Source organism: Alexandromys fortis, unplaced genomic scaffold (genome assembly GCF_014885135.2).
Source record: "Alexandromys fortis isolate MF-2015 unplaced genomic scaffold, M_Fortis_MF-2015_v1.1 scaffold_219, whole genome shotgun sequence".
Lineage (NCBI taxonomy): Eukaryota > Metazoa > Chordata > Mammalia > Rodentia > Cricetidae > Alexandromys > Alexandromys fortis.
Window position 1 is genome coordinate 160,022 of NW_026068092.1, and position 17,357 is coordinate 177,378.

Consider the following 17,357-nt stretch of genomic DNA (forward strand, 5'->3'; position numbering starts at 1 on the left):
GGGGGGGGGTGTGCTGAGCAGCAGCCCCAGGCTGAGACTCCAGCACACTGTACTAAAGGGCTGGTAATGGCAGAAATGGAGTGTAGCACAAAGAAGGAAAAAGTGTCAGACCAAGCCCTGAGGAACAGACTTCTGAAATGACTTGAGGACAACAAGGAAGCAAAAGGACCTGAGACGTCACTCTCTGCCTAGCCCATTAGTGGGCACTTTGATGCAGATAGCATAGCAGGCCCTGGCCTTGTAGTACCCCAATGCTGGCAGGCAAACGGTTAAGAGATGAGGGTCCAGCAGCTAGCAGACAGGCTAGCATTTATGTAGCCTGCCCCTGGTTTTCCCTGAAACTTGGCAGCTCCAGGTAAGATAAAGCACATACCCCCTTGTCGTCTGAGCTAGAAGCTGGGAGACAGCAGGCAAATGCCTGCCCATGCATGAACTAGAAGGACAGCCCACAAAGGGAGAACAGCCCCATACCATACAGGTTTCCTAGGTGCCACGTAGCATCTCAGAGAAAGGAATCCAGATAGTTTCCTGAGCTAAAGTTGTCAAAGAATTTGGGCAAGCAGCCATCCCAGCCGCAAGCCTGAGCCTTAAATGGAGATCTTCAGAGCAGTGTTGTTCTACCTCCCACTTCAATAGGTGAGCCACAGGGGCCTCTGCAGGAGAAGGACTGAAAGAGTGGCTACCCTGCACTTCATCCATCAGGGCAGCTTCAGAGACCAGGCCAGCTATTACAAGGCTTCCCTGGGAAGACTTCCCAAAGCTGACTTTGTCAAGTGGGCAAGGACAGAAGGGAGGGAAAGAAAGGAAAGAGGTGTGAAATCTCCACCACCACCCTCAGAATGACTGCCACCTCAGGATCCTCCTTCAATGGGTAGTTCTGCTGGCCTCTCTGAGGGGCCCTGCTCCAGGGTCCTTGATGAGGCACCCAGGTCTGCAATGACCTGTGTCTACACAGTTAAGCAGGATGTTTTAAACATGGTACAGCACACTGCTGAAGATGTTCTCCTCTTGGGCCTTTTTACTTGAAGGAAGGACTCTCAGGCATGCACATATAGGCAGAAGAGTTGTCTCTACTTACGAAGTTCCCATGGGAAACTCTCTACAGACCCCTCGCAGCCCAACTCACCCAGTGGGGGAGGTAACAGATGCCTTCATCAGCAACGAATTCCAGTACACCACAGTGTGTCATTCGGTCTGAATTCTTGTTAGTCAATTTAAACAGCATGGGATAGGTAATGTTGAGCCGGCCTAAGAACAAAGAGGTTATAAGATACAGTCAGGTATCCCATCCAACACCAATTCCTGTGAAAGAAACCTTATTCACCCAATGCCTGTACTGTGGCCTTGTACCCTAAACTTCAGCGCTTTCGCTCACATCTTCTTACTGCTAAGTCATAAGGGTATCACCGTCTACAGGAACACACCATGTGGCCTTAGAGGAACTTGGTAATTTAAGTCATGCAGCACCAGCACAGACACGATTTTCTAAATTCATGGTTAATAAAAGTACCATGTTCATTTATCTATCCATTAACAATTTAAGTGGCAACCATGTGCCACACAAAAATCTGTTCCTTTAAAGGATTTTTAGAGAGGTGAGACTGGGAACTGATATGCACCAGCAGATACTGCAGGAACCTGCAAGGAAAGAGTGGGAAGCGAGAAAGACCAGGTAACAGGTTTCCTAGCCCCCGAAGAGCCAGCTTTCCAGGTCAGCCAGCAAACACACAATCCAGGAAGGAGGCAGCTGAGCAAAGAAATGGAGAAGAACTCAGCCAGTTCAAAGAATGGCCAGCAGTGAGGCAAGATGGATGAGGTTGGGTGTGAGTGTGAGTCAGGAAGGGAGAGCCTACGATGAGAACACATGGAACAGAGCACATATCTAGGCCCAGTGGGCAGCCCCAGCTCAGCAAGTTCACAACACGGTATGTCTCCACATTGCAGTGGTCTAAGAGTTCCGTTAGGGCTGTACAAAGGGTAGGAGACAGTAAACAGGACAGGTGGAACACTGACTCCAAAGGCACAAGGTCAGAGAAAGGAGAGCCTGGCCACAAGAGACAAGAAAAGCCCGGGGCACCCAGAGAAGGGTCTGAGAGGGTACCAATGGTGTTTGCCATGTCCTGGGCATTTGCTTAATCCTCCCAGAGCAGTAAGGCACTATCATCTCTCCCTTTTCAAATAATAGGGAAAACTGAGACATGTGGGTAAAATAGTATGTCCCAAACTACCCTGCTCAGGAATGGTATGTCAAGATCCAGAATAAATCTGCTTAAGTCTGGGAACTGAAGTAGACTGCAGCTTGTCAGGTTAAGCACACACACCAGGACTTCCTCCACAGCCCTGGATGGCCTCCAACTCAGAGGCCTGTCCCTACCTCCTGTGTCAGGATTACAGTTGTACGCCACCACATCTGGCAAGAAATATCCACTATGCATTGAGAGGTAACAGACTTCTGGCCTCTCTCTAAATGTTGAAAGAATATGAAGAATCGGGGAAGGGCTTGAGTAGGGTGCTTCACAACAGCTTAGAAAACAGTATCACTAAGGTGACCTTGCTAGCATAAGGGTGACTAAGACAAGTAGCCCAGGGCCAAGGAGCTAGGCTCACCATCACTAAAACACTGCCAGGTGTAGAAGCTACAAGTTGACCCCTGGATGTTCTTGGGTGCCCCAGACCAGGTTCCAGCCACAGACCCAGGACTGCTGTAGTATCCCTCAGCCTCTGACGGATGGAGAGCCTGACTTGGAGCTCCCCAGACCTCCAGCCAGAGAAATAACCTGCATTTCACAAATCAGGGCTCCCTCGGTCTTCCTTGGTTAGAAGAGTAACTTAAGAAATCAACAGCTGAGCACAGTGGCAATACCTGTAACCCCAGATACTCACAAAGTCAAGACCGGGAGATTTTAAGATCAAGGCCAGCTTAGTTAACTTGGTAAGACCCAGTCTCAAAAAAAAACTTTTAAAGAACTCAAGGTATAACTCAGTATACCCGAATCCCCAGTACAGCAAAAGGAAAAAAAAAAAAAAAGGTCCGAATATTGATCTAATCTGGTCTGAAGCCCACTGATCTAGTTCCTGAGCATCTTCTAGGACACTGTTCTAAGGAACACACCTGGGCTCCTTAGTCAGCTTACCCCAAAAAGCTTCTTCTGTAATGATAGCCTATTGTGAACCCCGTGGCTTTTATTCTACCTGCTGCCTAAGTAGAAGCCTTCACTGGACATAGGTCACCTCCCCACTTGTCACTAGAACCAGAAGGGCTTGATATGTACCCAATAAACACTGCAGCTCCAACTAGCAAGCACTGATAGTGTCCCTGCTTAAAGGAGATACTATGAAAAGCCAGTTAATAATTGGGCAGGGCAAAGCACAAAGCCCAAACACTGCAAAGCGGCACCTATTCTTGGCAAGTCATTACTTCACCCCATAACCAATCTTCACAGGGTGAATTCAAGTGGGAACATCAAGCTCCAAAAGCCAAGAGCACATCCATAATTAAGGCTATTCATAACCAAGAAAGGAAGCCTGAGACTCTTCTCACAAGAGGCCTTATCTGCATAGGAAGAAAGCGACAGTTCAGCCTCCACTTTCTTCAGGATGCAATGCCACACTGGCGGTCTGGAGCTCTGGAGAGCTATCTGGAAAGGAGATGAAGACCTACTTCTCGTGGTCTTCTTGTAAATCAACCATTTCTAGGGGAAATCAAGTGAGCCCACACCACCACAGGAACTGCTCAAACACTATGTATTGCACCTTTGTATTGGGACAAGTGCTTGAGGCAAGTCAGGCAATGGGGTGAGGGGCTGGAGGGAGGAATACCCTTCTCAGAGGGGTGCTTATAGTGCCTAGGCCGTGGAAAGCTCAACCACACACACCTTGCCTCGTGTAAGGCACTGTGGCCTTGGTTGGTCCCCCTAGCCCAGCAGACCCTGACAAGTGTTACCTAGGCCTGTGCACAATAAGGAGCCTATGCTCATGCCTGCACCCTTCTACTGCCCAAATGTCGAGTCACTTAAAACATACTTACTGAGCTGATCGAGGGCCGAGGGCGGCATAATTACTGTGAAAAAGAATAGTTCAGGAATGTTAAGTAAATTAAAATAAAAGGGCTATAACAAAGTCAAGGCAAGATGCATCTTCTTAAAGCTTTAAACAGTGGTTTTGGGGTAATCAGAACTTCATAATGACTTCTCATAAACAGTCTTACTTGACGTTACTAACTTCTGTGCTCTGATGGCATGCGGTCATCAAACATAATTAGCACCCTGCTCCCACCGCCCATGCCCTAGGATGAGTGACATTTTTACTATAATGCGAGTGTCTGATGCCCACATGCAAAATAAGGGGTATGGAAGGCTACAAGGCTCATTCACAGACTTTGGGGCAGGAAAGGTAACTATTCAAAATAAAAACAAGCACATACTCTTCCCTCCTTTCTCCACATCTGACCTGTCATTAGGCCCTGCTAGCATAGACACGGAGAAGCAGCGGTACTGCGTAGAGAAGCGGTTCTGGAAGACCCGGGGAATCGGGTGATCAAACATGTTGAATGAAAACTAGAAGGAAAAAAGAAATGGTATTATTACCAAAACAAACAAAGGCACTTAAAAAAATCATAAAGCGAGGCTTCCCCATTCCTGCGCTCTAGTGACCTTGACTCAGCCTCCCAAGACGTTTGTTTGGTTTTTCGAGACAGGGTTTCTCTGTTACTTTGAGGACGGTCCTTGCACTAGTTCTTGTAGACCAGGCTGGCCTTGAACTCAAGAGATCTGCTGGGATTAAAGGCGAGTGCTGGGATTAAAGGCGTACACCACCGCCTGTTTATTATTTGTATATTGATGAAAAAAATCTTGTCTGAAGACCAGTGATTTCGCTGCTTTGCTTTTCTGGTTTTGGGGTTGAACCACAATTTCCATCTTTGGGTTATTACCCCGTGCTACACCACACAACTGGAACTACAAGTGCAGCCACTGTATCTGGCTCAAAGGTACATTTCTTCAAGCCAAATACTGGACATGTCACGTCATCAGTGCTGATAAATGTGGCCAAAGACTACAATAAACTAAACTCTCATTAACCAGAATGTCCTGACTTCCTAGGTAGCACAACGAACCTCATCCTTTTTTGCTACCCCAGTCTCTTCCCTCAGGTCCAGTTTCCACTTTCTGTAGACAATGCAACTTTACAAAAATGTGAGACTTAGTCATACCAGGCCTTCCCAGGTTCTGCTACTACTCCCTAGTCTCAGGTCAAGGCCAGACCTTACAAACACCTCTTAGAGACTCATTACCGACCACCCACCATCACCTAACCTGGCACGTTCCTGTCTGGGCTTGTAACTCTGTCTGGAGCCCTTTCCCCTCCACCCTTAACACAGAATAACCACCTCTTTTACTGAGTGCCTACTATTTGTGCGGATCTGATCGGTTTTTTTTTTTTTCGAGACAGGGTTTCTCTGTGGTTTTGGAGCCTGTCCTGGAACTAGCTCTTGTAGACCAGGCTGGTCTCGAACTCACAGAGATCCGCCTGCCTCTGCCTCCCAAGTGCTGGGATTAAAGGCGTGCGCCACCACTGCCCGGCTCTGATCGGGGTTTTAAAGAACATCACTTTCATAATATTTGGTACCAACAAGGAAAATACTACCTCTGTTCTGGTGAATCTCATATTAAAGACAAGGAATATAACAATAAAACATGAATGCCCAGGAGTTTTAAAGACAAGAAGCAGCTATGGGGGCAGAGAGCACCTGAGAATGGAAGGATGTTAAACAAGTGTTCTGGAGGAGATCCTCACTAGAGACCCACATGTCATGAGAAGCAACTGGGCAGAACAAAAAGGCATTCCCGGTGGTGGGAAAGCAGTTGCGTGTATGCCCACCCATGTGTACCTGCCCTCATCGGGCTTTTTACTACAACCCCTTTCTTTCTGCAGCAAGTCTCCTTTGCTTGGCCATGAGTCAGGGTTAGTGCTTCTCCAGAATGTTCTCAGCCCAGAACATATGCACCCTGTGCTATCTCAAGTATTTTCTCACACTGGCAAGCAAAGTCAAGACGTGAGGAGGCACACCCATGGTGGTCTGCTGACCTCCACATGCACACGCGTGCACCCACACATCCCCACCAATAAATCTTAAAAGATGGTTCTTCAGCTACTAGCACAGACGTTTTCAATCTTTTATTTTTGTCTTTAAGCATCAGAACTGTGTGACTCAGTCTTAGGTGCATAATCCACAAAACCCTTCTGAAGGGGTGCGAGGTGCGCTCATCAAAACTCCTTCCCTAAGCCTCCCATCTATGCTACTTGCTTCTCTGAAACATAAATAACACACTTAGAGTTATGTTACATGACTGCCTGCTCCTCCTTTACTGCTTTATCATCCATGTTTCAAGCTTTGATACCTAACACATCAAGTACTCAGTGCGGGCCGGGCGATGGTGGCGCATGCCTTTAATCCCAGCACTCGGGAGGCAGAGGCAGGCGGATCTCTGTGAGTTCGAGACCAGCCTGGTCTACAGAGCTAGTTCCAGGACAGGCTCCAAAGCCACAGAGAAACCCTGTCTTGAAAAACAAAACAAAACAAAACAAAACAAAAAAAGTACTCAGTGCGGGTTACATGAGTGAACTTAGAAATTGGATAGCAGTGACACTCAGGGTAAAAATCTAATAAGCACTTCCTATTTTTTTTAACAAATAAGTGACATGGAGTCAACACTACATAAGGAAACATCATTACAGCCAGATGGGTGTGACTTCAAATCTCAGTGCCTCGCTTTCGTGATTACTACCTCTGTACGTTTTAGATCTCTCGGTTCGTATAATAACTACCTATGTTCCCAGAGGACTGCAGGAGTTAAACAAGGATGCACTGACAGAAAAAAGCGCCCAAAATATTATCTACTGTTGTTATCACGTGAGGAACACAATGTGACATATATCCTAAGATATTATCTCCACTGCATAAAAGGCCGCAGAACTTAGGCAAAGCTTAATGTCCTTCGGATTTTCCTCCCTGGCGCCACTCCCCAGGAACTCTCCAGTTAACTTTTGAATTAATGGAAACCTGTTGCGTATCGAGCTCTTAGGAGAACTATGTACACAAAGTAGCAGGTTCCTTTCTACTCTCAAGACCTGCAGTACCGCCGAGAAGCATACGAGTCATAACTCCGACAAGCTAAGAGGAAAAGAGGCGGCTCGTAACGATGGCTCCCACTTGGGATAGACGCGCTCGCTCGGGAGGACGGAGGAACGAGCCGGACGCAGGCCGGGGTGACTCGGCACCTCCGCCGCCAGGTCCAGGCCTTCCCCGCCGAGCGCCGCAGGCAGCACTGGCCTCACCCGGCTCCCGATCCCAAACCAGCTTACCATGGCTGACAGCACTTGGTGACACCGCTTCTCTTCGTGAACCTTACAATAGAAATCCCGAGCTCCTTCTTCACAGCCGCAGCCGCCGCTCTGAAACCCAGAGCCCGCGAGAGGTTCTCCGGAAGTGACGCTAGGGAGATCTCAGGGAGGGTACCGCGGCTTGGCGTCGTAAGCGGAAACCAGAGAGCCACAGAGAGGCCTGAAGTTTGAAAAGTATTCAGAGAAAAGACTAAAACACTTAATAACTTATTTCACAGAACAGCAATTATTTGTAATGTCTAGATAGTAGTCCTTTCCGAATAAAGTTGGTACGACCCAGTCTTGTTGTTGACTACAATACCCAGAATGCTTCCGGGTTTGGCTTCAGCCATTATGGACTCGGGCGGAAGTACGCTATATATCAACGTTCCAGTTCGACCAGTCCATTGAAAACGTAATTGCCGTCCTCAAACGATATGTAACTGAATTTATTTATGCCTACGAGTATATTTTTCCTAGGGTGAGATGGTAGGCATCCCTTCCCTAAGTAAATATGCCTGCCGAGCGTAGGGAGCTTTGGGTAACTGGAAGGGAGTTACAAGACAAAGGGAGTAACAAGGTTCGTAGCCTGACTCAAGATGATGCTTCTTTAGGGGGGCGGGCGAGACTTCTCTAACTGCGAATAGCAGAACTTCATTGGCTGTCCCCAAAAGGACCCAATCAGAAAGGAGGAAATAGCCAAGAACTATTGGCTGCTGGCGTGGGCCAATCGGGAGAGCCGTGATTTGGCGGGAGTCTTGACCACCTCAGGGGCTATCGGTGTCTTAGCGTCAGCCCTGGGTATCCGGCTGTTGTGGCTATGTTCGTGTCCGATTTCCGCAAGGAGTTCTACGAGCTGGTCCACAATCAGGTGACTCCCATTTCACGATCCTGGTCCAAACCTTGTCTGAGGGGAAGGGATAATAAGGGCGAGTGTCCGTGAATAGGCCAGGAGGACTGGGTGTTGCCACAGAGTTTGAGGTCCTTGTGTTCAACCTACCTGTCCGCGTTTCCTTCAACAGAGGGTCCTTCTCTTTGTGGCCTCGGATGTGGATGCCTTGTGTGCTTGCAAGATTCTTCAGGTGAGCTTTGAATACCTTAGGAAGGTAGCGCAGGGATGAGAGGTGAAGCAACGGGGTTGGACCCCAGCAGGAGGTGGGACACAGAAGGGGAGGGACCTGAGAGAGCTGAGGAGCTGGTGACCCAAGGAGGGGTCCAACCGCCCTTCTGAAATATGCTGGGACTAGAGGAGTGTAGTGTAAGTGGTGAGACAGTAGTGTATCGTGTTTTGTTTTACACTAACTCAAATGAAAAGGGTTTCACTTTTGAAATCTTTGAACCTGTAAAAGACTTCTCAAAGATGGAATTTGAGAGAGGGCTGTGATAGCTGGGCGTGGCGTCACAATGAGTGCTGGAAAAACTGGAGTCCCCAGTCTCTTAGAGAAGATCATTGGTCTAGGCTTTGACTATACTGTGGCTTTTACATTGACTGGGGGTCAGAAACTTTTCAGAACACCAGTAATTAAAATTACCTTTTCCCTCAGTGTTTTTCTTTAGCAAAATTTGACAGATTTGACAGAATTGTACATTGAACATTCACACCCTGACCTTTCCTACTGATGATTTTTTGTTGTTGGTGGCGGTGGTTTTTTGTTTTTTGTTTTTTTCAAGACAGGGTTTCTCTCTGTAGCCCTGACTGTCCTGGAACTCACTCTGTAGACCAGGCTGGCCTTGAACTCAGAAATCTGCCTGCATCTGTCTCCCGAGAGCTGGGATTTAAGGTGTGTGCCACCATCTCCTGGCAGTCTGTAAGTTTTATTATTTTTAAAAATTATTTTCTCAGACCCTTAAAACATCTATAAACCTCAAATCTATCTTTTTTTCTTCTTCCTTCCTTCCTTCCTTTTTTTTTTTTTTTTTTTTTTTTTTTTTTTTTTTTTAGACAGGGTTTCTTCATGTAGCCCTGGCTGTCCTAGACCTAGCTCTGTAGACCAGGCTGGCCTTGACTCAGAGATCTGCCTGCCTCTGCCTCCCAATTGCGGGATTAAAGGTTTATGCTACCACCGCCAAGCTCCTGACGTTTTACCAAATAGCAGGTCACGTAGATCTTTATTTCAGCTCAGCTAATTTGTTTGTTTGCTTATGGTGACTCAAGGTAAGTTATCCTGAATGATGGGTTCTAACGGTGTGCTCTTCCTCCAGGCCCTGTTTCAGTGTGACCACGTGCAGTATACGCTGGTTCCAGTTTCTGGGTGGCAAGAACTTGAAACTGCATTTCTTGAACATAAAGAGCAGGTATGAAATAATGAATTTTAGAATAATTAGGCTTCTCTACTTGATAGATGTTTCTTAATACTTAGTGTTCTTTCTAGTTCTAAAGTAGGATAAGTATGTTTTGAAAGTATCAACATTTGCCAAAAAAAAAAAAAAAAAAAGAAAAAACAATCTGAGGCAAGTCTGAACTACATATAGCAAGTTTGAGGCCAGCCTCCGCTACATAACAAGATCCTGTCTCAAAAATAAAAATGGTATGGATATGGACAGCACCTGCTCTGACCTCACTTATTCTCCTAGGATACACTACTTCTTTCTGTTATCTCCAAGAAAATCCATTCCAGTTTCCAAATCCATGTTTTCCCCTTGGAATTAAATGGCAGAACCAAGACTCCTTACCTGTACCTGGGATCAGACAAAAATATGGGACATTGTGGGACCGGTAGAGCGGGGGTAGGGCACGTCAGAGGGTCTCTGGAATCCCTGGCCACTTCTAGGATGACTTGGAAGAGATTTATTTATAATTTGAAGCACCTACACCAATTGAGTTTTCTCCCTCAGTGTTGTGAGACGAGATTTTTTTTTTTTTTTTTTTTTTTTTTTTTTTTTTTTTGATTTTCGAGACATGGTTTCTCCGTAGCTTTTTGGTTCCTCTCCTGGAACTAGCTCTTGTAGACTAGGCTGGCCTCGAACTCACAGAGATCCGCCTGCCTCTGCCCTCCCCCCCCCAGTGCTGGGATTAAAGGCATGCACCACCACCACCGCCTGGCGAGATCTTTCTTGATAGCCCAGGCTGACCTTAACTCTTGGGCAGTTCCCCCTTCCTTGGCCTTCTAAGGGTTATAGTACAGATGTGAGCCCACAGCCAGGCAATTGGGTGTTACTAAGGGAAGATTTTGCTGTAGTGGGTAATTTGATAAAGGACTTAATATTTAGGAGGCCATGAGGTATGGGCTGCCCAAGATTTCCTGCAAACTAACACACACAATGTTGTTAATGTGGTAAGGCAGCAGAGGAGGGTATAGTTCGGCAATATTCAGAGAGTCTTTGGTATATGTGTAAAGTCTTGGTCTGTTCTTCACTAGCTGTTTGAATCTTTGCACAAGTCTTGAGTTTGCTAAGCCTCAGCACGATCTTCAGGAAGCAAGAAGCGCCCCAGAGCCTATTTTACAGTGTGACCTCGGAAGGGCAATAGCCAAGCCTGCTGTGGGCAGTTTTCAAGCTGCACCACTCCTCCTGGGCCTTGCTGGCAGAAGAGCACAGAGACTGACAGGGCTGAAGGAGGAGGGGCCTCCTTGGCGCAGTTCCTTTACAGTGTCTCCATCTCCTTTCAGTTCTCCTATTTTATCCTCATAAACTGTGGAGCCAATGTCGACCTATTGGAAATCCTTCAACCTGATGAAGACAGTGTATTTTTTGTGTGTGATACCCACAGGCCAGTCAACGTTGTGAATGTGTACAATGACACTCAGGTACCTTGAGCCGTCCCTTATATGTGCTCTCCCTTTAACCAGTCTGTGTCTTTTTATGCTGTGGCAACATTGCAAGGATCTTATTTGCAAAGTATGCTTCCCGTTTCTCTAGTTATGGGGTATCTTCAATGCAAGAACCTCATCTTAATCTGCTTGTGGGTATATACACAGCACATCCGTGGAGCTTGCATCATCTCAAGGGGGAGAGTCAGAATATTTTAGCCCCAAATGGCTCTACTATACCTATTCTGAACTTCTCCTTGTTAAATATGCAGCCTAGCATAGACCACCTGTCTAAGCATTCTATGACTTGATCTCCTTCCACGTGGTTTTCAGCTCTGAAATCCTCATGTCTGTCTTGACCCATTTGTTCTGTATAAGACAATGTCTGAGACTGGGCACTTCTTCATAGGTAAAAGTTACATTTAACTTACTGTGCTCGATATTTAGGAGCATGGTGCAAACATCCGCTGAATTCTTGTGAGACGCCTATGGGGAATGGTTTCCCAATAGAGGGAGTGTGGGGGAGAGTGAGAAACATTTCCATGGTTAGATAGGAAACAACAGAGCAAGCTGAGGAAGTTTTATAACCATCCTGCACATGGAGACTAGGTCTCTACGAGACCTGACACACTTCAGAGAGATGGTGTTACTGCGTCAGTAAAGGGAGAGCCCCCACCTTTAAATGGCTCTACTCAACACCCTACACAGGCAGCAAGCTTCTGACTTGGTGGATCCTTTGGGGGATAAACCATATCCAGGTAGCTAACTGTAGCAACATTTTCATACCCTCTATCAAAAGGAACTTTTTTTTTTTTTAACGTATAGCATAAGAAAGAAATGTTGCCCGGATTTACAATAGACTGTAAATGCTTTTCAAAACTTAGTTTCATAATTTCTGCATGCCATGCAGGACAGCGGTAGTGCCTTACTGAGTGGCACAGAGAAGCCTGGACTCTTCTTAGACAGGTGCTGTCTGAATGTGCAGAAAGCTTAGAAGCCAGAGTGAGATTCTACATGAGCATCATGAGAAATTGTTTTCTGGCAGGGAGAGAAAAAATTGATTGCTTTTTTTTACTCCCTAGATCAAATTGCTCATTAAACAGGAGGACGACCTTGAGGTTCCTGCCTATGATGACATCTTCAGGGACGAAGCAGAGGATGAAGATCTCTCAGGAAGTGACAGTGATGGGTCAGAGCCTTCTGAGAAGCGTACACGGTTAGAAGAGGTACGTCTGGGCTGGATGGGCATTCTGCTGGAAGCACAGTTAGGAGAGATATGTGTGAGCCAGGTGTGGCATTCTGGGCCTGGGCACAGCTGGGGGTACCAGGCAGTGGGGAGTGGAGGAGTTATTAGGTGTGGGTACAGACTCTGACTCCTTTTCCCTGTGTCTGTGGCCTCAGGCAGATTTCTGGAGTTATTTGAGCTGTGTCTTATCTTACAGGAGGATACTAGGAGAGGAAATGAAAAAGTCAGTTTAGACCCATGTAGAAAAAAGGTAGCAAATATTCAAAGAAAAAAAATCACCATGGAGAAACACTAAATATCTGCTTCCCCACAGTGTTGCTCATTGTGGTTATTAGAACGGTATAGTGTGTCTGTGATTCCTTGGCCTGCTCTGTGTAAACACTCCAGGAAAGGCATTTTTGTGGTTTAATTGGCCAGTGGGAGGGATCTCCACAGCACGGGCTTCCTCTGGCTGAAGGACAGCAGACAGGTGGGGACTGTCCCTCTAGAGTGTACAGCTGCATTTTGTTCTGTTCAGCATTATTGTCGAAGAAGCCCGTGCCTCCTGATCTTTGTGGCACAATTGGAATTGCTTTAATGGAACCCTTTCTGGCCATATTTGTGACACTCAAGGCATGGTCAGTTCGAGACAGGTCAGAGTTCTTCAAAACTAAAGTGGCTTGCTGTCTCCAGACCTCATTATTCTTGTTTTTCTTCTATCCATCCCTTCACTTTCTGGCAGACTTGCTGGGTTTTTTCTCATGGAAGCATAATCTTCCCCTGACTTAGGTTTTATTTTTGAGGCAGGGTCTTGCAGTATAATCCAGGTTAGCCTCAGACTTTGATTCCTGTCCTCAATGCTGAGCCTGTATGTCTGTGCCTCCATGGCTTCTGATAAGACATCCAGTCATTTGTTCTGCTTTCCCATACACATAAGGGAGGTTTTGTTTGTTTGCTGTTGTGTGTGTGTGTGTGCGCATCAGAAGTTTGAGTTTATTCCGTATGAGCTTCCTTTGACTATTTATGGGAATTTGTGGTTTTTGGGTGGTTTGTTTGTTCTTTTTGAGACATGGTCTCACTATGTAAGCCCTGCTCACCCCCACCTCCACCCCCGGATAAGGCAGCTTTTGTTGGGTGCTTTATTCTTCTCCTTCCTGTTTGTGTGCCCAAATTGGCAGCTTCTTGGCCTTCAGGTCTAGGTGAGCCAAAAATGGAAACCAGGGCACATAGAGGTCCCTAACTGCCGTGTCTACACTCCCACCTTTGGGATCATACTTAGTTTCTCTAATGTCTGAGTGGGTTAGGTATGTCTAGAAGTCCCCTAACTGCCGTGCGTGCCCTCCCACCTTGGAATCATACTTAGTTTCTATAATGTCTGAGGGCTTAGGTATGTCTAGCAGGCACTGGGGATATCACAGCTCCATCTTTCTGGCTACAATAGCTAGGTATTTTGGATGCCGGATAGGTAGAGTGGCCAGATGCTGAGTGTTGTGTGGCGCACCTGTGAGGAAAGCCTATGCTCTTCAGTATTTGTGTGCCAGGTTCTGGAGCCCAAGTGACCCAGCCATCTTCTTCCTCAGCTCTTTAGGTTTCCAGGTATAGGCTGGACTCAGATCATGGACAAACTCTGCGTTCTCCCTCAGGGAGTCTGTGCCTAGGGGCTTCTTTCAGTGTGCCTTGTCAAGCTTAACCTTTTTGTCTTAGATTCTTTTCTATTGCTGTGACAAAACAACATGACCAAGGCAGCTAATAAAAGAAAACATTTAGTTTAGAGCTCATGGTTGCAGAGGGTTTAGTCTTCATCACCACAGCAGGGAACATGACAGCAGACAGGCTCGCACTGGAGCAGTAGCTGAGAACTTCATTCTTCACTGCAAATAGGGGGCAGGAAGAGCACACTGGGACTGGAGTAGGCTTTTGAAACCTAAAGCCCACCCCTAATGGCACACCTCCTTCTATAAGATCACACCTGCTAATCCTTCCCAAACAGTTCCACCAACTGGGAACCAGACCTATTATGAGCCTATGGGAACCATTCTCATTCAAACCACCACATTTTTCCTTTGTCACTTTTTCAGGAGATTCTGGCACGAACCACAAAGAGGAGGCAACGAAGAGAGTGGGAGGCCCGGAGGTGAGTCCCATGAAGCAGCTCTGTGGTGCAGGAGCCTAGACTCTGTGGGCCTCAGTACCTTTAGTGCTTCCTGAATGCCACATTGCCTTAGTTAAGAATCTTGGGGCTGCAGGGTGGTGGTGGTGCATACCTTTAATCCCAGGACAGCCAGGGCTACGTGTTGCCGGGGGTGTTGCCGGGAGCTGGGCCACTTGTTCTTCCTGGCTGCCCAGCTAGCTTAGCCCCGAAATAACCACACAGAAACTGTGTTCATTAAATCACTGCTTGGCCTATTGGCTCTAACATCTTATTGGCTAACTCTTACACCTTGATTTAGCCCATTTCTATTAATCTGTGTATCGCCACATGGCAGTGACTCACCAGGAAAGATTCAGCACGTCTGATTTTGGCGGCTCCATGGTGTCTCTCTCCTACTCTGCATTTTTTCCTCCCAGCATTCAGTTCTGTCTTCCCCCTGCCTACCTAAGTTCTGCCCTATCAAGTAGGCCAAGGCAGTTTCTTTATTCATTAACCAATGAAAGCAACACATAAACAGAAGGACCTCCTACACCAGTCACGCAGAAAAACCCTGTCTGAAAATGAAAAAGAAAGAAAGAAAGAAAAAATAAGAATCTTGGGGTCAGCCACATTGGAGTATGTGACCATTGCCTGAAAACCACCTTGAGTCACCCTGTGTACTGTCCTTGGGTTCCTAGAATGACAGGACTGTCTCCTCAGTCCAGGCCCTTCTGTTAGGAAGAGAAGATACCTGCCAATTGTATAAAACTTCTCATGGAAAAAATATGAACAGAGCTGGGCATGGTGGTGTATACCTTTAATCCCAGCACTCAGGAGGCAGAGGCAGGCAAATCTTTGTGAGTTTGAGGCCAACATGGTCTACAAGTGAGTTCCAGGACAGCCAAAAAAAAAAAAAATATGAGCAGAAACTAAGTTACCTATAATTGCTCTTATTGTATGTGTAAAAAAGCTGAGGTGCTTTGAGATGAAAATGCTAGAATGGTCATCCTAACTTGAAGTAAACATGTGGCTGTCTGTTTGAACCGGGCATAGGAGAAATTGCTTGCTAAAGGTCTTAGTTGGCATCCTCTTGGTCCAGCTGAAGGTTCTGCCTACCAGCCACGGGAAAGAAGACTGCCCTCCTATAGAAGACAATGTCAGGCCATTTCTGGAAGTGTAAGGATGGATAAGTGGAAAACCATCCATGAGCTGACTGCAGTTTAAGCTGTTTGAATTTCTTTGCTGAATTATTTTCTGGAACATTTTGAATTTCTCTGAATTATCAATATTTGTACATATTTTACTATCAATCTACACATCTAATTTTGCACTTTCTCTTTAAAATGGTTGGGACAAGATCTCACTGTATAGCCCAAACTGGCTTTGGCTTATGATTTACCTGCAGCTTCCCAGGTGCTGAAAGTATGGGCATGTGCCACTATTCCTGGCTATAATCACTTTTTATATTCATAAATGAATTCATTTTTTGTTTGTTTGATGTTGAGACAAGGGTCTCGTGTAGTTCAGGCTGGCCTCAAACTTGCTGTGCAGTCAAGGATGACTTTTAACCATTTTCTACCTCTCTAGTGATGGGTTTACAGGAGATTATTGGTGTGTGCCACCATGATCGATTTTTGTGGTCTGAGCCACATCCTCAAGTCACAGATTTTTGTACTTCTGAACAGTTTTAGAACTGCTTAGTGTTTAAGGCTGTGGTGGTATATGCTACCCATTTAATCGTAGCCCTTGGGAAACAGAGGCGGGTGGTTCTCTGCAAGTTCCAGGCTAGCTATGGCTACCTAATCATACCCTAACTCAAAAAATGAAACAAGGGGCTGAAGAGATGGCTCAGTAATTAGGAGTACTTGTTGCTCTTGCAGAGGACCTGGGTTTGGTTCTCAGCACCCACGTGGTGGCTCACAAGCATCAAACCTTCTGGGTACATATTCATACTCATAAAATAAATATTAAAACATTAAAACCAAAAAGAACCCAGAAGCAGCTTAGTATCTAATTATTTGTTTCTTTTCTTATTTTTGGTATTTGGTTTTTTATTGTTAAATTAATTGTGCATAATAGGGTCTAGTGTGATAATATCCTTCTGTGAATACAACCCTCTGGGTTCAGGTCATAGCCCTGAAAAAAAATGAAAAAGATTTTTGCTGATTTTTTTAATTTCTTTTTTAAGAATTTTTCAATGTGTTTGTTTGGATGTGGTATAGGTGTGTACACGTGTATGGAGGCCAGGAAGCAGCCTCACCAGCTCACACATAACAACATGGAGATTTATTATTATAACTTAAATTAACCCATTTGTGTTAATCTATGTTCTGCCATGTAGTGTTACCTTTACTCTGTACTGCCCTTCCTGGCGGCTCCACCTTTCTTTCAAGAGTTCTCTCGGTGCTCAGAAGTCCTGCCTATACCTCCTGCCTAGCTGTTGATCTTTTCATTACACATATATGCATATATAGCTTTTGTTATACCAGTCACAGCCATACTTCTTCACACTGTACAAATATCCCACAACAGGCCAGGGGGTCACATTTGGGTGTTTTCATTTTCTTTTTTAAAATTCTTCTCTCATTTATTACATCACCACCACAGTCCCCGCCCCAACTCCTCCCAGTCCCAACCCGCCTTCCTTCTCCCCCAAATTCATTCCTCCATTTTCCTTCGGAAAAAAAAAATCCAGCCTTCCAGAGATACCAACTGAACCTGGCATAGCAAATTACAATAAGACTAAGTTGGGTGGGGTTGGTGCACACCTTTAGTCCCAGCACTTGGGAGCAGGTGAATCTCTGTGAATTGGAGGCCAGCCTGGTCTACAGAGCAAGTTCTAGGACAGCCAGGGCTACACAGAAAAACCCTG

At 46.0% G+C, this 17,357-nt stretch overlaps 2 protein-coding genes across 5 annotated transcripts in view; one reads left to right on the top strand and one right to left on the bottom strand.

The window, feature by feature from the left end:
- Ufd1 (ubiquitin recognition factor in ER associated degradation 1) overlaps positions 1–7,501 on the bottom strand; it is a 21,138-nt gene extending 13,637 nt beyond the window's left edge. The window contains exons 1-4 of one of the 2 annotated variants that reach the window (XM_050122952.1): positions 7,363–7,501; positions 4,424–4,556; positions 4,028–4,060; positions 1,127–1,248 (exon numbers count right to left, since the gene is read on the bottom strand). In XM_050122952.1, the coding sequence (XP_049978909.1) occupies positions 1,127–1,248; positions 4,028–4,060; positions 4,424–4,556; positions 7,363–7,365 (291 nt within the window). In that variant the 5' untranslated portion in view covers positions 7,366–7,501. The remainder of the gene's footprint in view (positions 1–1,126; positions 1,249–4,027; positions 4,061–4,423; positions 4,557–7,362) is intronic. The other variant, XM_050122954.1, reaches the window with a different exon arrangement.
- A 269-nt stretch (positions 7,502–7,770) lies between these two features.
- Cdc45 (cell division cycle 45) overlaps positions 7,771–17,357 on the top strand; it is a 36,253-nt gene continuing 26,666 nt past the window's right edge. Inside the window, exons 1-6 of one of the 3 annotated variants that reach the window (XM_050122949.1) lie at positions 7,771–7,960; positions 8,403–8,462; positions 9,583–9,675; positions 10,989–11,126; positions 12,212–12,355; positions 14,433–14,488. In XM_050122949.1, the coding sequence (XP_049978906.1) occupies positions 7,895–7,960; positions 8,403–8,462; positions 9,583–9,675; positions 10,989–11,126; positions 12,212–12,355; positions 14,433–14,488 (557 nt within the window). In that variant the 5' untranslated portion in view covers positions 7,771–7,894. Of the gene's footprint in view, positions 7,961–8,029; positions 8,252–8,402; positions 8,463–9,582; positions 9,676–10,988; positions 11,127–12,211; positions 12,356–14,432; positions 14,489–17,357 lie in introns of those variants that run through there. The other 2 variants (XM_050122950.1, XM_050122951.1) reach the window with 2 other exon arrangements.